This window comes from Hypanus sabinus, chromosome 17 (assembly GCF_030144855.1).
Source record: "Hypanus sabinus isolate sHypSab1 chromosome 17, sHypSab1.hap1, whole genome shotgun sequence".
NCBI classification, from domain to species: domain Eukaryota; kingdom Metazoa; phylum Chordata; class Chondrichthyes; order Myliobatiformes; family Dasyatidae; genus Hypanus; species Hypanus sabinus.
Genome location: NC_082722.1, coordinates 85,439,837 through 85,466,000, shown reverse-complemented (window position 1 = coordinate 85,466,000; position 26,164 = coordinate 85,439,837). Strand labels below are relative to the sequence as shown.

General features: G+C 43.7%; 1 protein-coding gene across 1 annotated transcript in view; it reads right to left on the bottom strand.

Moving 5' to 3' along the window:
- sntb2 (syntrophin, beta 2) overlaps positions 1–26,164 on the bottom strand; it is a 65,088-nt gene that overhangs the window by 20,856 nt on the left and 18,068 nt on the right. Inside the window, exons 2-4 of the mRNA XM_059992446.1 lie at positions 14,920–15,124; positions 10,446–10,641; positions 8,105–8,247 (exon numbers count right to left, since the gene is read on the bottom strand). Coding sequence (XP_059848429.1) covers positions 8,105–8,247; positions 10,446–10,641; positions 14,920–15,124 — 544 coding nt within the window. The remainder of the gene's footprint in view (positions 1–8,104; positions 8,248–10,445; positions 10,642–14,919; positions 15,125–26,164) is intronic.

Genomic DNA, 26,164 nt, shown 5'->3' with positions numbered 1-26,164 from the left:
TGCTAAGTCAACACGGAACTTCAATCTGGGACAGTCAGTTCTTGCACGGGCTATACCAGACTGAAAAGTGGCAGCCGGGTATAATTTCCAACATAGACGGGCCACTGATGTATAGAGTACAGGTGGGAGAGAATGTACGGAGACATCATGTGGATCAAATTCTGAATGCTTGGGTGGAAAACACAACAACATCTTGCCCTGGCTCCCCAGACATAGAAGCAAACATTCCTGATGTGACCACATCAACCTCGCCCACAGATAAGCCTGTCATCAGTGCTGAGAACTCACCTGATGTACTTGTGGAGACTAATTCCCCAAATCAAACACTGCAGGGCAAACGTTACCTGGAAAGGCAGAGAAGGCCCCCTCCCCACCAGAATTCAGTTATAATAATTATTATTGTGTTACTTTGTTATAATTTCATATTATTAAGTTACTAATTAAACAGTTGGTAGGCATTTGTATATTAAGGGTACACATACAGTATTTGTTTAGCGTAGTGCCCCAGAAAAAAAAGTTGATACACTTTTAAAATAAAAGGGGAGAAGTGTACCATATAGCCTACTGTATAATATGGGACTCTTCTATGTCGTAGTAACACGTTGAGCATGCGCTATTAGGCGCTTATTGATCTGTATATATGTGTTCAGTTCGGGTTCCGTAAGTAAAAATCCCATTAACTTAGCTCCAGTCGCTAGTGTTTTTATTTATAGTTTTGTTGTGTAACCGGTCACATACACAAGACAAATCACCATTGTAGATGACAAACAACAATAGGACAACACTGACCTCAGCAACACACTATTAGTCACGAGCCTCCAGTCCAAGAAACAATCTTCACTAACACCCTGGTTTTCTATGTCCAGCCAATTCTGTGGTCACTTTATCAAAAAACTCAAACAAGAGAAAATCTGCAGAGGCTGGAAACCCTAATGGAAAAGAGCAGGGTTGACATTTTGGGCTGAGACCCTTCAGTAGGACTGGAGATAAAAAAGATAAGGAGTAGATTTAAAAGGTGGGGAGAGGGGGTCTTTTAATTTTTGTTGAAGTTCAAAGTAAACATTATCAAAGTACATATATATAACCATATACAGCCCTGATATTCATTTTCTTGTGGGCGTGTTCAATAAATCTATAGAATGATAACAATAACAGAATTAATGAAACACTTGGGCATTCAACCAGAGCGCAGAAGACAACAAACTGTGTAAATACAAAAATAAAGAAATAATAATAATAAATAAATAAGCAATAAATATTGAGAACACATGTTGAAGAGTCCGTTGTTTGTAGGAGCATTTCAATGATGGGGCAAGTGAAGTTGAGTGAAGCTATCCCTTTCAGTTCAAGAAAGACACACAGTATTAATTGCTTGATTAAGCATTCTTGTTCACTTAAATAATTCATTATGGGTTATATGTGTAAATCTGAATTCCGTACATTGTCACACCACCACATGATAAGGGCATGTCACACTTAAAAGAACTTACTAAGACTTGCATCCCTCTGCTTTCTTGTTTTTTTTCGTAATGTTTAATGTTTTGAAACTACAAAACCTAACCAGTATATGCTTCTACCATGTCCCCTGACAGCAACTTCTAGACTCTCACCACTCTCTGTAAAGAACTTGCCACTTGAAGTATAGTTACTATTACAAGATAGAAAGTACTCAAAAAGCTGAAAGACCTAAGGGTACACAAGTCACCTGGACCAGATGAACTGGACCAAGGGTTCTGAAAGAGGTAGTGGTACAGACTGTGGAGGCATTAGAAATGATCTTTCAAAAATCACTGGACTCTGGCACGAAACTGGGAAATTGCAAATGTCACTCCATTCTTTAAGAAAAGAGGAAGGCAGCAGAAAGAAAATTATAGACCAGTTAGGCTGATGTTGGGAGTCAATTGTTAAGGGTGAGGTCAGGGAGTACTTGGTGACAAAGGACAAGTTAGGACAAAGTCCACATGGTTTCCTTCATGGAAAATCTTGCCTGATGATCCTGTTGGAATTCTTTGAGGAGATTACAAGTAAAATAGATAAAGGGGATGCAGTGGATGTTGTATATTTGGACTTCCAGAAGGCCTCTGAAAGTGTCACACACCAAAGCTGCTTACCAAGTTAAGAGCCCATGGCATTACAAGAAAGTTACTAACATGGTTAGAACATTGTCTGATTGATAGGAGGCAGTGAGTGGGAATAAAAGAATCCTTTTCTGATTGGCTGCCAGGGACTGGTGTTCTGCAGGGATGGGTGTTGGGACCACTTCTTTTTATGCTGTATATCAATGATTTAAGTGATGGAATAGATGGCTTTGTTGCCAAGTTTGCAGATGATACAAAGATTGATGGAGGGGCAGGTAGTGTTGAGGAAATGGTTTGGCAGCACTTGAAGGGTTCTTGATAGGACACGACATCAAAAGTTATGGAGAGAAGGCCAGGTTGTGGGGCTGAGGAGGGGTAAAAAGGATCAGCCATGATTTAATAGTGGAACAGACTCGATGGGCCAAATAGCCAAATTCTGCTCCTATGTCTTTAATCTTATATTTCTTTCTTACACTTGACCTCTCAAAGATAACACCTCACATATGTCCAGATTATACTCCATCTGCCATTTCTCTGCTTAAATTTACAAGGGGTCTATATCCTGCTGCATTCTTCAACAACATTCCTCATGGTCCACAATTCTGCTCATTTTTGTGTCATCTGCAAGTTTCTATCCAGCCTATATTTTCATCCAAACACAAACAAATGGCTAAACAGCGACTCCTTTACCTGCATCTTTGGAAACAGCTCCATTTCTATCTTTGATATCTTTTTTTTTTCCTTTTCAAGGTTCTTTTGAAGATCCTGATCTGGAATTACTCTCTGACTTCAGGTCTTCGCAGGAATGAGACCTGCTCTTGGGGCCTTGCGACCGGCCGCCTTTTGATATCCTAAGAACATGGCCTGGAAGGTGAGCATGCCTTCATGATTCCGGATTTTCATGGCTCTGGAGACATGCTGACTCCAGGCCAGCGCCCCTGACTTAAGTGTTGCAGGAGAACATGGAACAGGGAGGGTTAGCTGCTGAGGGTTGTGCATCTAGAAAGCTGTGCCTCTTTTGGTACCGACTCTCTGGGTGCAGTGCTCGGAAAAAGCGACGCAACAGACTTTTAGCATCATAAATCAGCGAGTTGCTTGTTCTGTCTCCCCTCTTGCTGTAAAACAGGGACACCTCCTTTTCCTGAGGGGGGGGGGGGGGAAGAGGATGAGGGGGAGGGGAGACACACACACACACACACACACACAGAGTGGTATGTTGAATTACCAAGGTGAACAAGTGAGTAGTCTTTGGGGTACTGCGAGTCTGTCTTTAATGATGCTTTGATGTATGCTTGAGTGCTCAGTGGGGGTTGCCAATGCATTTTTGCCAGTTGGGGGGGGGGGGGTCGTTGCTTTGCTGTTGCTTATACGTGTGGGGGGAGCTGGGGGTGGAGGCTTTGGGTTTCTAACATTAAGCTGCCATTCATTCTTTGGGGCACTCCTTTGTTTTCATGGATTTCTGCCAAGAAAAAGAATTTCAGGACGCACACTGTATACACTTCTCTGACATTAAATATACCTATTGCAACAAGAGAAAACCTGCAGATACTGGAAATCCAAGCAACGCACACAAAATGCTGGAAGAACTCAGGAGGCCAGGCAGCATCAATGGAAAAGAGTATAGTCGACGTTTTGGGCTGAGTCCCTTCGGCAGGACTGGAGATAAAAAGATGAGTAGAGCAATAAGATCTGGGGAGGGGAGGGAGAAACACAAGTGATAGGTGAAATCGGGAGGTGGAAAGATGAAGTAAAGAGCTGGGAAGTTGATTGCTGAAAGAAATATAGGGCTGGAGGAGGGGAAATCTAATAGGAGAGGACAGAAACCCATGGAAGAAGGGGGGGGGGGGGGGGTGGAGCACCAGAGGGAGGTGATGAGCAGGCATGGAGATAAGCTGAGACAGGGAAAAGGGGATGGGAACGGTGATTGGAGGGAGGCATTACTGGAGTTCAAGAAATCCATGTTCATGCCATCATGTTGGAGACTACACAGTCGGAAGACAAGAAGTTGTTTCTCCAACCTGAGTGTGGCTTCATCACAACAGTAGAGGACGCCATGAATAGACATATTGGAATTGGAATGCGAAGATCCTGTTTTTCCAGTGGACAGAACTCAGGTGCTCGGTGAAGCTGTCTCCTAATCTGTGTCGAGTCCCTCTGATATACAGGAGGTTACACTGGATACAGTAAATGACCCCAACAGACTCACAGGTGAAGTGTTGCCTCACCTGGTAGGACTGTTTTGGGCCTTGAATGGTAGTGAGTGAGGAAGTGTTGGGGCAGGTGTAGCAAAAGTAAGTGCCAGGAGGGAGATCAGTGGGGAAGGATGAAAAGACAAGGGAGCCATGCAGGAAGCGATTCCTGCATAAAGCCAAAAGCGGGATGATGGGGGGGGAAGATGTGCTTGGTGGTGAGATCCCACTAAAGATGGCAGAAGTTGCGGAGAATTATATGCTGGATGCAGAGGCTGGTGGGGTAGTAAGTGAGGACAAGCCCTGACTTACAACTCTACTCCTAATCTTTTTTAACTCCAGTCTTGCTGAAGGGTCTCAGCCGGAAACATCGACGGCACTCTTTTCCTTAGATGCTGCCTGGCCTGCTGACTTCCTCCAGCATTTTGTGTGTGCTATCAAAAAACTTATTTAAGTTTGCAAGACATGATCTTAGCACAAGACCATGCTGACTTTCCCTAATCAATCTGTCGTTCCAGATGCATGTACATCTTATCCTTCAGAACCCTCTCCCAGCTTACTGTTTTATAGTTAAACACAATAGATTCTGCAGATGCTGGAAATCCAGAATAACACACACAAAATACTGGAGGAACTTAGCAGGCCAGGTAGCATCTATGGAAACGAATAAACAGTTGATGTTTCGGGCTGAGACCATTCATCAGCACTTGTCGGAGGATCACTTCCACAGATGGTCTATATTTCCCAGGTTTTTCTTTGCAGACTTTTTGATATAAAGGCACAACCTTCACTATCCTCCAGTATATAAGCACCTCACCTGTGGCTAACAATGATGCAAATATCTCAGTCAGGGCTTGCACAATGTTTGTTCATGGATGCACCTAGTCAGGCCCTGCAGATTTCCCAACCTTTCTATCTTTTAAGAAGTCTAGTACTTCCTCTGCTGTTATGTTGATAATCCACAAGGCACCCCATTAAATTTCCCTAGACCAAGTCTTTCTCCCAATAAAGACAGAAGAGAAATATTCATTCAGGACCTTGCATATCTCCTGTGGCTCCACAGGTAAATAAACTTTGCTCTATTCCTGGAACAATTATCTCCACAATCGCTCTTTTACCTGAAATATACTTAAAGAATCTCTTTGAATACTTTTTCTGTGAAAGCTGTCTCATGCCCCCTTGCCTGTGACCTGATAGGGACATCTATCTATTTACAGAAAGCTCAGAAGTAGAGGGACATAACTGTTTACAAAGATACCCATCAGCAAAAGAAGATTTATATGAACAAATCAACAATGTAAGACCACTCTTTCTTCTGTGATTGGGGCCTATAATTACCCGTCACAGATTCCAATCACAGGATCCGTTCAGCTTACTCCCTCACTAGGTGAATGCCAAGGGGAGCTCGTCATTGCAGATCTGAAAAAGAATGTGGCATAGTTGCTGAAGGGACCTTGTCAGCACAGGTCTTTAAGAGAATGGGGAGTAGCTGCCAACGGGACCTCATCAGCACAGATCAGAGTCATAAAAAGTACAGCATAGAAACAAGTCTATCTAGTCTGTGCCAAACCATTTAAGCTATCTACTCCCATCGACCTGCACCTGGACCGTAGTCCTCCATACCCTCTACCATCCATGTATCTATCCAAAGTTCTCTTAAACATTAAAATTGAGCTTGCATGCACCCTTTGCGTTGGCACCATCTAACGTCCCTCTGAGTGAAGTTTCCCCTCGTGTTCCCTTAAGCTTTTTACCTTTCACCCTTAACCCCTAGTTCTAGTCCCACCCAACCTCAGTGAGAAAAGCTTGCTTGCATTCACCCTATCTATACTCCTCATAATTTTGTATACCTCTATCAAATCTCATCTCAATCTTCTAAATTCCAAGCTAGTCAACCTTCCCATATAACTCAGGTCCTCCACACTTGCAACATCCTTGTAAATTTTCTCTATACTCTTTCAATCTTATTTACACCTTTCCTGTAGGTAGGTGACCAAAACTGCATACAGTACTTCAAACTAGGCCTCACCAACATCTTGTACAACTTCACATTACATCCCATCTCCTGTACTCAATATGTAAATTTATGAAGACTAACAGCTTTCTTAACGACCCTATCAAACTGTGACACCCCTTTCAATGAATTATGGACCTGTATTCCCACATCCCTTTGTTCTACCGCACTCCTCAGTACCCTACCGTTCACTGTTATGACCTACCCTGTTTGGTCCCACTGAAGTGCAACACCTCGCACTTGCCTGCATTAAATTCCATCTGCCATTTTTCCAGCTGATCCAGATTCCACTGCAAGCCATGACATTGTTCCTCGCTGTCCACTACACCCTCAACCTTGGTGTCATCCATAAATTTGCTGATCTAGTTAACCACATTATCACCCAGATCATTGATATAGATGACAAACAACAGACCCAGCACCCATCCCTGCAGCACTCTGCTAGTCACAGGCCTCCAGTCAAAGAGGCAACCATTTACTACCACTCTCTGGCTTCTACCATAAAGCCAATACCTAATCCAATATACTACCTCATCTTGAATGCTAAGTGACTGAACCTTCTTGACCAAATTCCTATGAAGGACCTTGTCAAATAACCTTGCAAATGTCCATGTAGGCAACATCCATTGCCTTGCCTTCATCAACTTTCCTGATAACTTCTTCAAAGAATCTCTATAATATTGGTTAGACATGACCTAAAATGCACAAAACCATGTTTACTTTCATTAATCAATCCATGTCTATCCAAATACTCAAATATCTGGTCCTTTAGAATACCTTCCAGTAAGTATCCTACTACTGATGTCAGGCTCACTTGTCTATAATTTCTTAGTTTATTTTTATAGTTTTTCTTCTGACCACTTCAACAATGGTCCCACTTTAATTAATTTATTCAATGCCAATCAATCCTGAATGCTGATTGGCCGCTGCTCAAAGCAACAAACTGCCACAAGTTGATGGTTTTCTACTCAACTGGCAAACCTGAGTGAAGTACATCTTCTCAGGCTTCTGATCTCTCCAATCTGTAAGAGAATGGTGTGTAATTGCCAAGGGAAACTCGTCAGCACAGGTCTGCAAGAGAAAGGGGTGTAGTCACCGAGGGGAATTCATCAGCACAGGTCTGCAAGAGAATGGGGTGTAGAAACCGAGGGGAATTCATCAGCACAGGTCTGCAAGAGAAAGGGGTGTAGAAACTGAGGGGAATTCATCAGCACAGGTCTGTAAGAGAATGGGGTGAAGTCACCGAGGGGAATTCATCAGCACAGGTCTGCAAGAGAAAGGGGTGTAGAAACCGAGGGGAATTCATCAGCACAGGTCTGCAAGAGAATGGGGTGTAGAAACCGAGGGGAATTCATCAGCACTGGTCTGCAAGAGAATGGGGTGTAGAAACCGAGGGGAATTCATCAGCACAGGTCTGTAAGAGAATGGGGTGTAGAAACTGAGGGGAATTCATCAGCACAGGTCTGTAAGAAAATGGAGTGCAGTCATCAAGAGAAACTTGTCAGCAAAGGTCTACAGAAAATTGACGCATAGCTGCCAAGGGTAACTCATCAGTGCAAGTCTATAAGAGGAAGTGGTGCAGCTCCATGCTATACATACAACGCTGAAAGAACTCAGCAGGTCAGTTGGCGCCCCCATTCCTGATGAAGGGTCTCTGCCCGAAACGTTGGCCCCCATTCCTGATGAAGGGTCTCGGCCCAAAACGTTGGCTACTCTTTTTTCATGGTTGCTGCCTGACCTGCTGAGTTCTTCCAGCGTTGTGTACATATTCTTTGATCCACAGCATTTGTAGTTGTATTTTTGTGTTTCCATGCTGTACATACCTGGTGGCCAGCAGTGGGTGGCTTTGGCAAGGTGATGCCCAATGATCTCGATTCCAGGGCACACTGTTGTAAAGCAGAAAATCTTTGTCCGTGAGAATTGCCAACACCGGCTTCCACTGCTGCTTTCCATCTTCTACTTTCAGCTACAGACCAAGCAGAGAAAAATTACAGTACTGTCCATACATTGTGCTAAGTCCTTTCCATATCCTCCACCTCAAACACCACAACTTACCCCAGGCCAGGTATCCTTTAACTATAACCGCTGGACACTGCCTTCTCCAACTCATCTCCACCAGTGCTGTTACCCCAGCAGGTAATCTCAGAACACAGTTGCCCTTGAAAGTTACAGTGCTGTTAAGTGTGAGTCAGGTGGTCAGTAGCCAACAGAAGCCAAGGTTGCAATGTAGTGGCAACAGTCACCTACAAAATCATCAATTACTGAGCCACAGCTAGATGCATTTTTACATTAAATCACAGTGCTGAAAGAAAAGAATCATCATCTGACTGGAAAAAGTACAGCGGAAAAGTGTGTACAGAACCGGCAGAGATAGCAGAGGTACTTAATGAGTACTTTGCTTCACTATTTACTACAGAAAAGGATCTTGGTGATTGCAGGGATGACTTACAGCGGACTGAAAAGCTTGAGCACATAGATATTAAGAAAGAGGATGTGCTGGAGCTTTTGGAAAGCATCAAGTTGGATAAGTCACCGAGACCGGATGAGATGTACCCCAGGCTACTGTAGGAGGTGAGGGAGGAGATTGCTGAGCCTCTGGCAATGATCTTTGCATCATCGATGGGGACGGGAGAAGTTCCAGAGGATTGGAGGGTTACAGACGTTGTTCCCTTATTCAAGAAAGGGAGTAGGGATAGACCAGGAAATTATAGACCAGTGAGTCTTACTTCAGTGGTTGGTAAGTTGATGGAGAAGATCCTGAGAGGCAGAATTATGAACACTGGAGAGGCATAATATGATTAGGAATAGTCAGCACAGCTTTCTCAAGGGCAGGTCATGCTTTACGAGTCTGACTGAATTTTTTGAGGACGTGATTAAACACATTAATGATGGTAGAACAGTAGATGTAGTATAACATAGAAATATAGAAACCCTACAGCACAATACAGGCCCTTCGGCCCACAAAGTTGTGCCCAACATGTCCTTACATTAGAAATTACTAGGCTTACCTATAGCCCTCTATTTTTCTAGGCTCCATGTACTTATCCAAAAGTCTCTTAAAAGACCCTATCCTACCTGTATCCACCACCATGTATATGTACTTCAGCAAGGCATTTGACAAGGTACCCCATACAAGGTTTATTGAGAAAGTAAGGAGGCATAGGATCCAAGGGGAAATTGCTTTGTAGATCCAGAACTGGCTTGCCCTCAGAAGGCAAAGAGTGGTTGCAGACGGCTCATATTTTGCATGGAGGTCGCTCACTAGTGGTGTGCCTCAGGGATCTGTTCTGGGACCCTTACTCTTCACGAATTTTATAAATGACCTGGATGAAGTAGTGGAGGGATGGGTTAATAAATTTGCTGATGACACAAAGGTTGGGGGTGTTGTGGATAGTGTGGAGGGCTGTCAGAAGTTACAGCGGGACATCGATAGGATGCAAAAATGGTCTGAGAAGTGGCAGATGGAGTTCAACACAGATAAGTGTGAGGTAGGTCAAATATGATGACAGAATATAGTATTAATGGTAAGACTCTTGGCAGCGTGGAGGATCAGAGGGATCTTGGGGTCCGAGTCCATAGGACGCTCAAGGCTGCTGCACAGGTTAACTCTGTGGTTAAGAAGGCATACGGTGCATTGGCCTTCATTAATCGTGGGGTTGAGTTTAGGAGCTGAGAGTTAATGTTGCAGCTATATAGGCTCCTGGTCAGACCCCACTTGGAGTACTATGCTCAGTTCTGTTCACCTCACTATAGGAAGGATGTGGAAACTATAGAAGGGGTGCAGAGGAGATTTACAAGGATATTGCCTGGATTGGGGAGCATTCCTTATGAGAATAGGTTGAGTGATTGTGCTGTAGTTTTACTATGTTTTTACGTTTTTTACATAACACCCCCAACCACAGGTTCACTTTAATTTATCACATATACTGTACATTGAAACATACAGTTAAATCTGTTGCTTGCATTAACCACCAACAGAACCTTCAGATGTGACGGTGCGAACTACAAGTGTCGTCACACATTCCATGCCCACAAAATTCGGTAGAATAACACAAGTAGTGACAACTACAGAAACAAAACAACAGCAGAATAACCCCCTTTCCTCCAAACTACAAGGTTTAACTGTGGCTTCTGGTAGCAACTGTAATACCAGGAACTCTCTACCTGTTCTGCGATCCAGCCAAGGTGCTGAATGGCCCTGCAACTGGGCCCCAAGAGCTCAGTTAAGTCAGACTGTGCCTGAGGGATCAGAGCTGTGATACTGGCGTGGATTGCCATGAACCAGGTATGTGCGGTAGCGGCGTCTTTGCTCCGCAGGAGGATCGCATGTCTGCCATCAGGGGAGTGCAGCTCAAATAACCTGTGGGCACAAAACAGCAACAGCAGTCAGCACCACTCATACACAATGTAATCAGTAAGCCTTCAGCTCAAAGCTAGGACTGCTTACACACCCCAGTGAGATCCAGGGAAATCCGCAGCTTAGAGTTAATGAGTTACAGACCACAATTCAGACAATGATCATAGAGGGAGAAAGTTACCAGGACTCTGCTGGGAGGTAATTAAATGTTATCGGGGGTGGGTGATGGGGGTTAACGAGTGCTTCAGATATGGGGACCAAGGAGGCAGTAAATCAAGAGCCCCAAATATGGTGTCCAGCTGCTGAGGTTCTGGCAACCCATGCAGATAAGAATTGACTGTAGAGAACAGCAAACAGTCAGTGACATAGACACTGGCCTTTCATGTTCGGGGAATGAAAAAGAACTTAGCAGAAGAGAGTGCTGGCTAATTAGGGGGCAGGGGACTGTCCTTCACAGCCACATGCATGAATCCCAAAGGGTGTGCTGCCTATAGAGAGAAACCAGGAGGGAGAAGGGTGTGTGTCTTGTGTGTGTTTGTGTTGGTCAATGGCCAACAGTGGTTACAATCAAGGCATATGAGTAGGTAGTGTTCATGTTAAAATGCAGAACCACACACGATAATCAGGTGGTCACAGGCTGAGCTACGTGCAAATTGACAAAGTGGAAGACACTATCAGTATGGTGGAAGTTCCAGGCAGCTGGGTTCAAGAAGCATGTGAAGTTACCATAACTAGAGAGAAGGTTCTTGCAAAACTGAAAGGTTTGAAGGTAGATAAGTCACCTGGACCAGATGGTGTATACCCTAAGGTTCTAAAAGAGGTGTCTCAAGAGATCGTGGAGGCATTAGTAATGATCTTTCAAGAATCACTAGATTCTGGAATGGTTTCAAAAAACTGGAAAATTGCAACTGTCACTTCACTCTTCAAGAAGGGAGAGAGGCCAAGAAGAAAGGAAATTATAGGCCAGTTAGTCTGACCTCAGTGGTTAGGAAGATGCTGGAGTCGATTATTAAGAATGAGGTCTCAGTGTACTTGGAGGTACATGATAAAATAGGCCGCAGTCAGCATGGTAATCTCAAGGAAAAACCTTACCTGACAAATCTGCTGGAATTCTTTGAAGAAATAACAAGCAGGATAGACAAAGGAGATTCAGTGGATGCTGCGTTTATCGATTTTCAGAAGGCCTCTGACAAGATACCACATGAGGATGCTTAACAAGCTACAAGACCATGATATTACAGGAAAGATGCCAGCATAGATAAAGCAGTGGCTGATTGGCAGGAGGCAAAGATTGGGAATAAAGGGAGCCTTTCTGATTGACTGCTGGCAGCTAGTGGTGTTCCACAGGGATGTGTGTTAGGACCACATGTTATATGTTTTATATTATATGTCAATGATTTGAATGATGGAATTGATGACTTTGTTGCAAAGTTTGCAGACAACCTAAAGATAGGTGGTGGAGCAAATAGTGCTGAGGAAGTAGAGAGGCTACAGAAGAACTTAAACAGATTAGAACAGACAAAAAAATGGCAAATGGAATTCAGTGTTGCAAAGTGTATGGCTATGCATTTTGGTAGATGAAACGAAAGGGTTGAGAGGAATAATGGATCAACCATGATGAAATGACAGAGCAGAATGGATGGGCCAAATAGCCTAAGTCTGCTCCTATATCTTATGGTCTTATGATTAGAGAAAGCCAGCATGGATTTGTTGAAGGTAAGTCAAATGTACTAATGGTGCAGGAGGGAGAGCAGCTTGGACTCAATCCTGACTTCTGCTGCTGTCTGAGTGGAGTTTGCAAAATGTCTTGCATGAGATTGTTCCAAGCACTAACTGCCTCCTGCATCAATAATATGAAACAATGAACAAAAGAGTAAACAGGGGTTTCTCATTAAGCAATAGAAAGGGTCACCATGAGAAACACAGCCAATGTGGTATACATGGACTTCTGAATGGTATGTCATCATGATTTTAGGCAAAGTTTCTTAAAGAGATTAGTGGGGTACCACAGGGCTCGGTATTGGGACCATAGCTGTTTACTATTTACGTTAACGATCTGGATGAAGGCATAAAAAATAACATCAGCAAATTTGCTGATGATACTAAGCTGGGTGGCAGTGTGACATGTGATGAGGATGTTAGGAGAATTCAGGGTGACTTGGATAGGCTGGGTGAGTGGGCAGATACTTGGCAGATGGCGTTTAATGTGAATAAGTGTGAGGTTATCCACTTTGGGAGTAAGAACAGGAAGGCAGATTATTATCTGAACAGTGTAGAGTTGGGTAAGGGAGAAATACAAAGAGATCTCGGAGTCCTTGTTCATCAGTCACTGAAGGTGAATGAGCAAGTGCAGCAGGCAGTGAAGAAGGCTAATGGAATGTTGGCCTTTATTACAAAGGGAATTGAGTACAAGAGCAAGGAAATCCTCTTGCATTTGTACAGAGCCCTGGTGAGACCACACCTGGAGTATTGTGAACAGTTTTGGTCTCCAGGGTTAAGGAAGGACATCCTGGCTGTAGAGGAAGTGCAGCGTAGATTCATGAGGTTAATTCCTGGGATGTCTGGACTGTCTTACGCAGAAAGGTTAGAGAGACTGGGCTTGTACACGCTGGAATTAAGGAGATTGAGAGGGGATCATATTGCAACATATAAGATTATTAAGGGATTGGACAAGATAGAGGCAGGAAATATGTTCCAGATGCTGGGAGAGTCCAGTACCAGAGGGCATGGTATGAGAATAAGGGGTAGGTCATTTAGGACAGAGTTAAGGAAAAACTTCTTCTCCCAGAGAGTTGTGGGGGTCTGGAATGCACTGCCTCGGAAGGTAGTGGAGGCCAATTCTCTGGATGCTTTCAAGAAGGAGCTAGCTAGGTATCTTATGGATCGGGGAATCAAGGGATATGGGGACAAGGCAGGAAGAGGGTATTGATAGTAATTGATCAGCCATGATCTCAAAATGGCGGTGCAGGCTCGAAGGGCCAAATGGTCTACTTCTGCACCTATTGTCTATTGTCAATGGGTAGAAAATTGGTAATAGGAAATAATAACTATAAAGTATTTTTTCAACTCAAGGGGAATTCCCTGGGGTTACTTTCCTTAACATACTGACTGACTTAGGATTACTAAATTAAAGATGTGCAAGTGAGAGAAAGCTGAACTTGAGGTCAGTATAGACCAGGTAATGCCACTGAATTTCCCTCTCAGCATTACTTCAGTAAAGATGCTTTGCCTTAGAGATGATTCTCAGAATGACGAATTCCCTGAATTCAGGCAATGAAGGAAACATTTTTGACATAAATAGGATGTGGAAAGTACATCAGGAATGTACCGTATATTGAATAATTGCAATGAGCGTTGTGGGGGTTTTAAAAGATTACAGCACAGGAGTACACCATGAACATCACAGATGTGTAAAGTACATCAGAACTGAGTGACATGTGATAAACTAGAATGTATATGCTATACGGTTTTAGTAAGGGATGAGATTAAAAAGATAGTGTGTGGGACAGAGTTTATTTCTCAGTTTTAGTGAGACCTGCTGAGACTGAGTTAATGAGGATTATGAAGTAAACCAGAGTGTTAGTGTAACAGGTGAATTTATTATGTGAAAATTATGGGTTGTTTCAGAGTATAACAACAGGACAGTGTATCACTGACAACTCTGGGCTCTATCAGAAACACAAATGTTTCCTGCGCTGATCACAAGAACTATCTAGCTTGTCCCACTGCCCTGCCAGCTTTTGTTCAAGTACTTGTCTGGTTCCCTCCGTTACCCCAACCCTCAGCACACTCCAGATCAGCTGCGCTAGCTGTATTAACCAGCTCTTCTCTTATTCTCAAAAGGCATCACTTTGCCAACTATCTGTATCGTTGACTCTTGCACCAATGGGGAATCTCTCACTATTCACTGCGTGTGGAGCCTTCACACGTTTATAAGTACCTCTCCAGATACCATAACGTCATTCTGTTCCAAAGAGAACCGCCGCTTCTCCAGTCTATCCATGTAACAGAAGTCTCTTATCCCTGGAATTACTTCATTTAACAACTGCACACTGTCCAGGCTTTCATACCTTTCCTAGTGTGGTGCCAGAACTGGGCACCATATTCCAGCTGTGGCCCAAGAAGCGTCTCAAAAAGGGTCGTTGCAACTTGCTTGCTCTTGTACTCTGTGCCTTTATGTGTAAAGCCCAAAGACCCCAAATGCAGATACAGAATGGAATCTCATCCATTCTTTTGATCAGTCTGACACTTTTGATTATTTATGGAGTTTAAGATCTCAACCTGCTCTCCGGATCAGACACGCTCAGGTTCCTCGTGACATAGCACATCTTCAGCGGAAAAGTCTTGCTGTCTTTAGCACTGTGATCTGGAGAACCAGAGGCTTCACCTCGCAGAGATGGAGACTGAGGTGTCAGACTGTCCCACGCAAGGTCTGCAATCAATGAGGGCTTTTTAAAGTATTGCGTCACTTCTTGGATGTAAGTAACTAGAAGAAATAAAGGACATAAGTCAAGGGAGGACTAACAAACTAAGAAACCAAAATTAGTGACTCCTAATGCTGTGTGACTAATCACAAAGATCTCTAATAAACCAACATTAACCAGACCCAATGCTGTCCCAGAGAGTGTGATTAATTGAAAGATCTCTAACACTTCACTCTGGTATATCCCATGATCTCTGAACCTCAGCACAGATTGAAATAATGTTTCCTGTACGTGCCACTTTCCTTCCTGAACACCCTATATTAATACCAGTACATGAAGTCTGCACACGGTGCACTCACAAAGACTCATCAATCTGCCCCTCCTGACTGCAACATTAGCAGTCAGGGCCTTGAGCTCTACAATTCCTTTCCTAACACCCTCCAACTTCCTTCCTCAACCCCAAAGACTTGTTCACGTCAATTTTTGATGCGAAGTATCTCGGGCGATTTAACACACTGAAGCAGCTAACTGATTATAAGTTGTTTTTGTACAGTAATAACGACTAGAACTGGGTACTTCCCACATCTGATACATCTCCCCCACCTCTGTACTTCCCATTTTTCAGCACAAAGTAAATCTCCACCTGTTCTAATTCCATACCCATCCCTCATCACATCCTCAATTTATACAATAATATCAACTTGCTAACACACCTCTGCCAGATTCTCCCACACCCCTCCAATTTAGTTATTCGATACTATTCAACATCTGCCTTCTCGTCCTCTCCCTCCTAAGGGAAAAAAAAAGAATAAAAATTAAAATCTAAGCTTCAGCATTTGTGATTATTAAAATTATACAAGTAATGTAAAATCTTGCCAAAAAACAATGCCAGCAAGAAAAGAGCTATTGATTCTAATCGCTCTTGCCAGTCATAATGCCTTAAATGCACTTTGACATGCCTTATCTATGTATTGAGGGTTCCTGTCTCCATCACTCTTGCAGCCTGCGAGTTGAACAGCCTACCACCTGGGGTGAAAAGCATTTCTTGTGTATCTCTGGATTTTAAACCCCACAGCAGAAACTCAGTACACAAAGTCTTCATACACTCACATCTATCAAAGTTTAAATGAAAAACACTTAAAACAGGCAGGCAGAACTCATTACCTAGCTGCACTTTTAAAGGGGCCATCTCCAGCAGGATCCCACCACCAAGCACATCTTGCCATTCCTACTCTGTTTTCCACAGGGATTGCTCCCCAGGCAATTCCCTTGTCCATTCGTCCCTCCTGGCACTTATCCTTTCTGCAGAAGGACTTAGACAGATTAGGAGAATGAGCAAGTGGCAAATTAAACACAATGTGGCAAAATTCATGGTCAAGCACTTTGGTAGTAGAAATAAATATGCAGACTATTTTCTAAAAGGGGAGAAAATCCAAAAATCTGAGATGCAAAGGGACTTGGGAATCCTTGTGCAGAATACCCTACAAGTTAACGCAGGTTGAGTCAGTGGTGAGGAAGGCAAATGCCATGTTAGCATTCATTTTAAGAGGTCTAGAATACAAGAGCAAGGATGTGGGATGCTGAGGCTTTATAAGGCACTGGTGGGGCCTCAACTTGAGAACAGTGAACAGTTTTGGGCCCCTCATCTTAGAAAAGTAGTGCTGGCTTTGGAGAGGGTCCAGAGTAGGTTCACAAGGATGATTCCAGGAATGAAAGGGTTATCATACGAGGAACGTTTGATGACTCTGGGTCTGTACTCACTGGAATTTAGAAGGATGGGGGGGCGGGGGGGAGTTCTCATTGAAACCTTTTGAATGTTGAAAGGCCTCGACAGAGTAGATGTGGAAAGGATGTTTCCCATGGTGGGAGAGTCTAGGACAATAGGGCACAGCCTCAGGATAGAGTGGCACCCTTTCAAATCACAGAGATTTTTTTTAGCCAAACGGTGGCGAATGTGTGGAATTTGTTTCCACGCGCAGTTGTGGAGACCAGGTTGTCAGGTGTATTTAACACAGAGATTGATCGGTTCTTGATTGGGCATGGCATCAAAGGTTACAGGGAGAAGGCTGGAAACTGGGGCTGAGGAGGAGAAAAAAAAGGATCAGCCGTGATTAAATGGCTCAGCAGACTCTATGGGTCAGATGGCCTAATTCTGCTCCAATGTCTTATTAGGAGTTTTTCCATTTTCCATTCAAGAACAAAATGGTTAAAGAGAAGTAGCTGTTCTTAAATGTTGTGCTGTGTGACTTCAAGCTCCTGTATCCACTGCTTGATGATAGCTGGGAAAAGATGGCTTGGCCTGGAATGTGGAATTGTTGATAATGGATGTTGCCTTCTTGAGGCAGTACATCCTGCAAATACTATCACTGACAAGAAGGGAAGTGTTTGTGATGTACTGGGCTGAGTTCACTTCTCTCTGAAGCTTTTCGTTTGTTCCTGCACATTCAAATTGCCACACTAAACAATTATGCACCCAGTCAGGACACTTTCTATAGTTCATCTGTGAAAAATTGTTAAGAGTGCTCTGGAAGAAATCAAACCTCTATAACTTCCTAAGGAAGTAAAGATTCTGAAGCACCTTCCTTATAATTACATCTCTGTACTGGGCCAGGACAGGCATTGGATAGATATGTTAAGGCTCAGGAATTTAGAGCTGTTGACTCTCTGCAATGGCACTTCCCCAATGTAGTCTGGCACATGCTCACCCTCCTTTCCCTTTCTTTCTTTACAGGAAGTTAAATTCAATTTTGGAGATTTATAAGACCATTAAGATATAGGAGCAGAAGTAGGCCATTCATCCCACTGAGTCTACTCCGCCATTCAATCATGGGTTGAACCAATTCTTCCATTCATCCCCACTCCTCTGCCTTCTCCCCATACCCTTTGATGCCCTGGCTAATGAAGAACCTTTCTATCTCTGCCTCAAATACACCCAATGACTTGGCCTCCGTTCGTGGCAACAAATTCCACAGATCTACCACTTTTTGACTAAAATAATTTCTCCACATCTCATTTCTAAAAGGACGTCCTTCAATCCTGAAGTCGTGCCCTCTTGTCCTACACTCCCCTACCGTGGGAAATAACTTTGCCATATCTAATCTGTTCAGGCCTTTTAACATTCGGAATGTTTCTATGAGATCCCCTCTCATTCTCCTGAACTCCAGGGAATACAGCCCAAGAGCTACCAGGCGTTCCTCATACTGTAACCCTTTCGTCCCTGGAATCATTCTCGTGAATCTTCACTGAACCCTCTCCAATGTCAGTATATCCTTTCAAAAATAAGTAGCCCAGAACTGCACACAATACTCCACGAGTGCCTTATAGAGCCTCAACGCCATATGTCTGCTCATATTCTATACTTCTAGAAGTGGATGCCAACATTGCATTCGCCATTTTCCACAATTGACTCAACCTGGAGGTTAACCTTTAGGGTATTCTGCACAAGGACTCCCAAGTCCCTTTGCATCTCTGCATTTTGAATTCTCTCCCCATCTGAATAATAGTCTGCCTGTTTATTTCTACCACCAATGTGCATGACCATACACTTTCCAACACTATTTCATTTGCCACTTCTTTGCCATTCCCCTAAACTATCTTAGTCTCTCTGTTTCCTCAACACTACCCACTCCTTCACCTATCTTTGTATCATCGGCAAATTTAGCCACATATCCATTAATACTGTAGTCCAAATTATTGACATACATCATAAAAAGCAGCGGTCCCAACACTGACCCCTGTGGAACTCCACTGGTAACTGGTGGCCAGCTAGAATACGATCCATTCCCACTCTCTGTTTTCTGCCAACCAGCCAATTCTTTAACTTCCCTGTAATTCCATGAGCTCTTACCTTGCTAAGCAGCCTCATGTGTGGTACCTTGTCAGCCTTCTGAAAATCTAAATACACCACAACTAATACATCGCCTTTGTCTACCCTGCTTGTAATTTCCTCAAAGAATTGCAGTAGGTTTGTCAGGCAGGATTTTCCTTTCAGGAAACCATGCTGGCTTTGGCTTACCTTGTCATGTGCCTCCAGATACTCTGTAATCTCATCCTCAACAATAGATTCCAACAACTTCCCAACCTCTGATGTCAGGCTAACAGTTTCAGTTCTGCTGCCTCTCGCCCTTCTTAAATAACGGAGTAACATTTGCAATTTTCTAGTCATCCAGTACAATGCCAGAATCTATTGATTCTTGAAAGATCATCTCTAATACCTCCATAATCTCTCCAGCTACTTCCTTCAGAACCCTAGGGTGCATTTCATCAGGTCCAGGAGATTTATCTACCCTCAGACTATTAAGCTTCCTGAGCACCTTCTCAATCGTAATTTTGCTCTCTATATCTTATGGTCTTATATCAGGAATTTGGATGAGAACACAAAAAGAAACAAGAGTAGGCAGTTCCCTGACACCACCGTTCATTCCTTCCTCGCACTCCATCTTCTCATCTGTTGGCAATTTGAGTTGATACAAGTTATTACAGGTTGATGAGCCTTACATATTTGTAGGGAATCTACTGGAAAAAGGGGTTAGGATTTAGTCAACAGAGGAAGTGTTGCATCACTAACTATGAAGGATAGGACTGGTCCTTCAAGTTCAGATTCTAAATTGGAGAAAGGACAACTTTCCAGTTTCAACAATTTCTCTTTGAGCTCCTCCCACTTTCTCCAAACTCAACATGCAGTTACAGGCACCTGAATGGGCCAGCTATGCCTGCCTTTTCGTCGGCTATGTGGAATAGTCCATATTCCAAGATATCACTGGTAATGCTCCTAACTCTTTCTGAGCTGCATTGACAACTGCATTACTGCTACATCAATTTCATCAACTTTGCCTCCAACTTCCATTGTGCTCTTAAATTTACTTGGTCCATTTCAGACACCTCTCTCCCCCTTCTCAAACTCTCTATCTCTGGAGACAAATTGTCTACCAATATCTTTTACAAACTTACCAATTCCCATGGCTATCTTGACTATACTGCTGCATCTGTTCCCAGGAAGAGACATTCCTCTCCAGAACATCAGAGATATCCTTCAAAGAATGGGGTTTCCCTTCCTCCACTGTTGATGTTGCTCTCACCAATCTCTTCCGTTTCAAGATTCAAATATTATCAAAGAATTATGAACTATACAACTTTGAGATTTGTTTGCTCACAGGTAGCCACAAAGCTAGAAACCAGACAGAACCCAATTAAATAAAAACAAAAAAAAACAACACTCAATGCACAAAAGAAAGAATAAAATAAGAATCATGCTAACAATTAAAGCAAACAACAACATTCAAAACCAAAATTAAGTTCTCAGATCCAAACTCTAGAACAGCCCAGAGTAGGCCCAAAGCCTCCTGCAATCCGAATCGGGTTTATTATCACCGGCATGTGACGTGAAATTTGTTAACTTAGCAGCAGCAGTTCAATGCAATACATAATATAGAAAAAAAAAACAAATTAATAGTATATAAATAAGTAAATCAATTATAGTACCCCTATATTGAATAGATTAAAAATTGTGCAAAAAACAGTAATACTATAGATTTTAAAAAGTGAGGTAGTGTCCAAGGGTTCAATGTCCATTTAGGAATCAGATGGGAGAAGGGAAGAAGCTGTTCCTGAATCGCCGAGGCTTCTTTCTGTCCCTCTTATCTGATGGTAACAGTGACAAAAGGGCGTGCCCTGTGTGCTAGAGGTCCTTAATAATGGACGCTGCCTTCCTGAGACACCACTCCTTGATGTCCTGGGTACCTTGTAGGATAGTACCCAAGGTGGAGCTGACTAAATTTACAACCCTCTGCAGTAGCCACCCCCTCCCCATACCAGACAGTGATGTAGCCGGTCAGAATGCTCACAGAGGTACATCTATAGAAGTCTTTGAGTGTATTTGTTGATATACCAAATCTCTTCAAACTCCTAATGAAGTATTGTTACTTTCTTGCCTTCTTTATAACTGCATTCATCTGTTGGGACCAAGTTAAATGCTCAGAGATCTTGACACTCAGGAACTTGAAACTGCTCACTCTCTCATCTTCTGATACCTCAATGAGGATTGGTATATGTTCTTTCGTCTTACCCTTCCTGAAGTCAACAATCAACTCTTTTGTCTCACTGATGTTGAGTGCCAGGTTGTTGTTGAGACACCACTCCACTAGTTGGCATATTTCACTCCTGTACACCCTTTCGTCACCACTTGAGATTCTACCAACAATGGTTGTATTGTCAGCAAATTTATAGATGGTATTTGAGCTATACCTAGCCACACAGTCTTGGGTACAGAGAAAGTAGAGCAGTGGGCTAAGCACACACCCCTGAGGTGCGCTAGTGTTGATCGTCAGCAAGGGGAAGATGTTATCACCAAACCACACAGATTGTGGTCTTCCGGTTAAGAAGTCGAGGATCCAATTGCAGATGGAGGTACGGAGGCCCAGGCTCTGCAACTTCTCAATCAGGATTGTGGGAATGATGGTATTAAATGCTGAGCTATAGTCCATGAACAGCATCCTGACGTAGGTGTTTGTGTTATCCAGGTGATCTAAAGCTGTGTGGAGAGCCATTGAGATTGAGTCTGCTGTTGACCTGTTGTGGTGATGAGCAAATTGCAATGGGTCCAGGTCCTTGCTGCGGCAGGAGCAGTCTAGTCATGACCAACCTCTTGCATTAGGGTTCCATCACTGTAGACGCAGGTGCTACTGGGCAATAATCATTAAGGCAGCTCATGTTATTCTTCTTAGACTGGTATAATTTTTGACTTTTTGAAGCAAGTGGGAACTTCTGCCCATAGCAGTGAGAGGTTGAAAATGTCCTTGAATACTCCCGTTAGTTGGCTGGCGCAGGCTTTGAGAGCCTTACCAGGTGTTCCATTGGGTCCTTCCGCCTTGCAAAGGTTCACTCTCTTTAAAGTCAGCTTAACATTGGCCTCTGAGACAGAGATCACAGGGTCATCAGGTGCAGCAGGAATTTTCACAGCTGTAGTTGTATTCTCCCTTTCAAAGTGGGCGTAGAAGGTGTTGAGTTCATCTGGTAGTGAAGCATCACTACCATTCATGCTATTAGGTTTCGCTTTGTAGGAAGTAATGTCTTGCAAACCTTATCACAGTTGTCGTCTCCAACTTCATTCAAAATTGTCTCTTTGCCCTTGAAATAGCCCTCAGCAAATCAAACCAGGATTTCTGGTTCAGGCTTCGGTCGTCAGACTTGAATGCCACAGTTCTAGCCTACAGCAGAAGACGAATATCCTGGTTCATCCATGGCTTTCGGTTTGGGAATGTACAGTAAGTCTTTGTAGGCACTCATTCATCACACAAGTACTAATGAAGTTGTTAACAACTGCAGCATACTCATCCAAGTTCAAAGATGAATCCCTGAATACAGTCCAGTCCACTGATTCAAAGCAGTCTTGTAGGCGCTTCTGTGCTTCCCTTGTCCATACCTTCTTGGTCCTTACTGCTGGTGGTGCAGTTTCCAGTCTCTGCTTATACTCAGGGAGTAGAAGTACAGCCAGGTGATCAGACTTCCTGAAGTGAGGGCATGGAATAGCACAGAAGGCATTCTTGACGGTGGTATAGCAATGGTCCAGTGTATTGTTTCCTCTAGCATTGCAAGTGGTCTGTTGCTGGTAATTGCTTGGTGATTTTTTCAGACTGGCCTGGTTAAAATCTCCCAAAACAATGGTGAAAGCGTTAGGATATGCTCTTTCATGCACGTTCATCCCATTGCTCTGATCATCTAAAGCCAGATTGACATTGACCTGAGGTGGAATGTAACTGCTACCAAAATGACCCTAGATAACTTCCCTGGTAGGAAAAAAGGACAGGATTTAACTACTAAATATTCCAGGTCTGGTGAACAGAATTGGGTCAGCACTGATATAGTTGTGCACCAAGAAGAGTTGATCATGAGGCATACTCTTCCACCCTGATCTACCCTGTCAGTGTCTCGTAAACCTGTCGATCTGAATCGCTGCATCTGGCATGGAAACGGTTAACCAGGATTCTGTGAAACAAAGGACACACGTGGTCCTAATGTCCCTCTTGAGGCCGATTTATACTTGTGCGTCGCATTGACGCCGTAGGAATTATGTACCCGACGCCGTACCCTGTGCAGCGTGCACCTCTCCAGAAAAGTTACTCAAGCATTGTGGCGACGCAGACCGCAACAACGGTAATCGGTCTGCTTGAGAGCATCGCATTTGCTCCTACGCATTTCCAGTTGCTTCTTCTCCGCCATGTTTGTAGGCTGTGCATACACCGATGCGAAATAGATGAACCAAATTGTCATATCTATCTGCTGACATGTGGAAATGTTTGAAATACATTTCCTCATCCATGTCTCTCATGAAGAAACTCAACACAGTGGCACAGAAACCCCACCGCCAACTAGAGTTTTGGCGCATATCAACCCATGCTCTCTATGGCGTAGAGCAACGCAGAAGTGAAAATCAGGGCTACGCACAAGTATAAATCAGCCTTGATTCAGCACCCTAGCACTGAGATAATTGATTTTATTCACCAGAGACTACACGTTTGCCAGCAAGATAATCGGCATTGGGAGTTTAAAACTCCTATTCCCTCAAACACATTTGTTTCCCTGATGTACAGTCATGCTTCCTCCATGGAATCCTGCACATTAGCAGGCACGGAGCGCAGCAGCCGGGGTAGTCTTCATAGCCTCAGTGCCATGAAGATAACCAGGGCGGAGAACGAGCAAAATTAGTTCTTGTCCCAACTGACACCCTGTCTTTTCAGTCTATCTGTGGCATTTAAATCGACCCAACAACTGAACAGTGAAAGGCTCCGCACCCTGGACGGGAGTGATAAATCACAGAGAGCGATTGAATCAGCTCTTACCTCTGATCTGGGTTGGCATTTAAATTGTCTAAACAGCATACCGTACCTCGCACTAGGACCAAGCAACTGGAAAGGACTCGTGGCCTAGACCACGCTGCCGAGTGTCTTGTTCCAGGTCCAGATTCCTTCACCCAGCCCAAAGTCACACTTTGGCACCCAAAGCGATCCAACTTTGTACCAAACCTGTGAATCTGTTGGGGTCATCTACTACATCCAGTGCTCCCAACCAATGCAGCCATCTCCATCTCTACATTGGTGTGACCCGATGTAAATTGGTGGGTTAACCACTTTGTTGAGCATCTCCACTCAAGTGGCCAACCATTTTAATTTCTATCCTCATTTCCAATCTGACATGTTGGTCCATGGCCTCCGCACCACAATGAGGTCGAGGTAGCCCCTCACCTGATGGCATGAACGCTGATTTCTCCAACTTTTGGTAATTCCCCCCCTTCAATTCCCCACTCTGTCCTCTTATCTCTTCTCTTCACCTGCTATCACTCTCCTCTCCTTTCAGATTGCTTCTTCTCCAGTCCTTCACATTTCCCATCTATCACCTCCCAGCTTCTTACTTCATCACTGTTTCCCCATTCACCTGGCTTCATTTTCACTTTCTAGCTTGTCCTTCTCCCCCACCCCCCATCTTCTTAATCTGGCACCTTCCCCCTTCCATTCCTGTCCTGGTGAAGGGTCTAAGCCCAAAACGTCACCTATTTAACCATTTCCACCTCCAGCATTTTGTGTGTACTATTTTGGATTTCCAGCATTAGCAGAATCCTTTGTGTTACAATTTCCAGCAAAGAGAGACAGAAGAAGTGGGAAGCTTTCAAATCTGTAATACCAAAAGTACAGTGTTGTATATTCGGAAACAAAAATAGGCAAGATCAACAGGTTTGGGGAACCTTGGTTCTTAAGGGATATTGAGACCCTGATAAAGAAAAAGTCAGGGGTACACAGTTAAGATCAAATGAGGAATAAGAAATGCACGAGAAGAATGAGAAATTTGATAAGAGATACAGTACTGTACTGCTGCTGTAATAAAAATATTCATGACATATGTTAGTGATGCTAAACCTGATTCTGATTGTGGACTGAGTGGGAAGGGGGCAGGGAGAGGGGAACTATGGCTGGGAAATGGGAAGGGAGAGGTGAGAGAGTGGGAAGTACTAGAGCAACATTCTGTAATGATCAATAAACAAATGATTGGAATTAAGTGACCATGCCTGCACACACACACCACCTCTCCCGCCCCGACACTCCTCTGCCACTTGTTCCATACTTCTCCCACAGCGTTCCACCCTTGCCATTCCCAACATCCTTTGCTCCTAGAAACATTGAAAACCTACAGCACAATACAGGCCCTTTGGCTCACAAAGCTGTGCCAAACATGTCCCTACCTTAGAACTACCTAGGCTTTACCCATAGCCCTCTATTTTTCTAAGCTCCATGTACCTATCCAGGAGTCTCTTAAAAAACCCTATCGTTTCCGTTTCTACATCTGCCACCAGCAGCCCATTCCATGCACTGACCACTCTCTGTGTAAAAAAACTTAACCGACATCTCTTCTGTACCTACTTACAAGCACCTTAAAACTATGCCCTCTTGTGCTAGCCATTTCGGCTCTGGGGAAAAGCATCTGACTATCCACATGATCAATGCCTCTCAACAATGCCTGTGTTGGCGCATGGCCAAGTGGTTAAAGTGTTGGTCTAGTGATCTGAAGGTTGCTAGTTTGAGCCTCAGCTGAGGAGCCTGTTGTGTCCTTGAGCAAGGCACTGAACCACACATTGCTCTGCAATGAGCCCAGTGCCAAGCTGTATCGGCCCTAGTGCCCTTCCCTTTGACAACATCGGTGGCATGGAGAGGGAAGACTTGCAGCATGGGCTTCCATACAACCTTGCAAAGACATGCACCCTGGAAACCTTCCAAAGTGCAAATCCATGGTCTTACTAGACTAACAGATGCCTATAATGCCTCTCATTATCTTGTACACCTCTATCAGGTCACCACTCTTCCTCTGTTGCTCCAAGGAGAAAAGGCCGAGTTCACTCAACCTACTCTCATAAGCCATGCTCCCCAATCCATGCAACATCCTTGTATTTCTCTGCAACCTTTCTATGGTTTCTGCTCCTGCCAGATTTACAAACTCACTCTCTGCTCCACATTGATAATTACAGTACTGTGCAAAATTATGAGGGGCATTTGCAAGCGGGCTTTTCCCCCTCAGGTTAGGTGAGACTATCATTAGAGGACATATGTTAAAAGTGG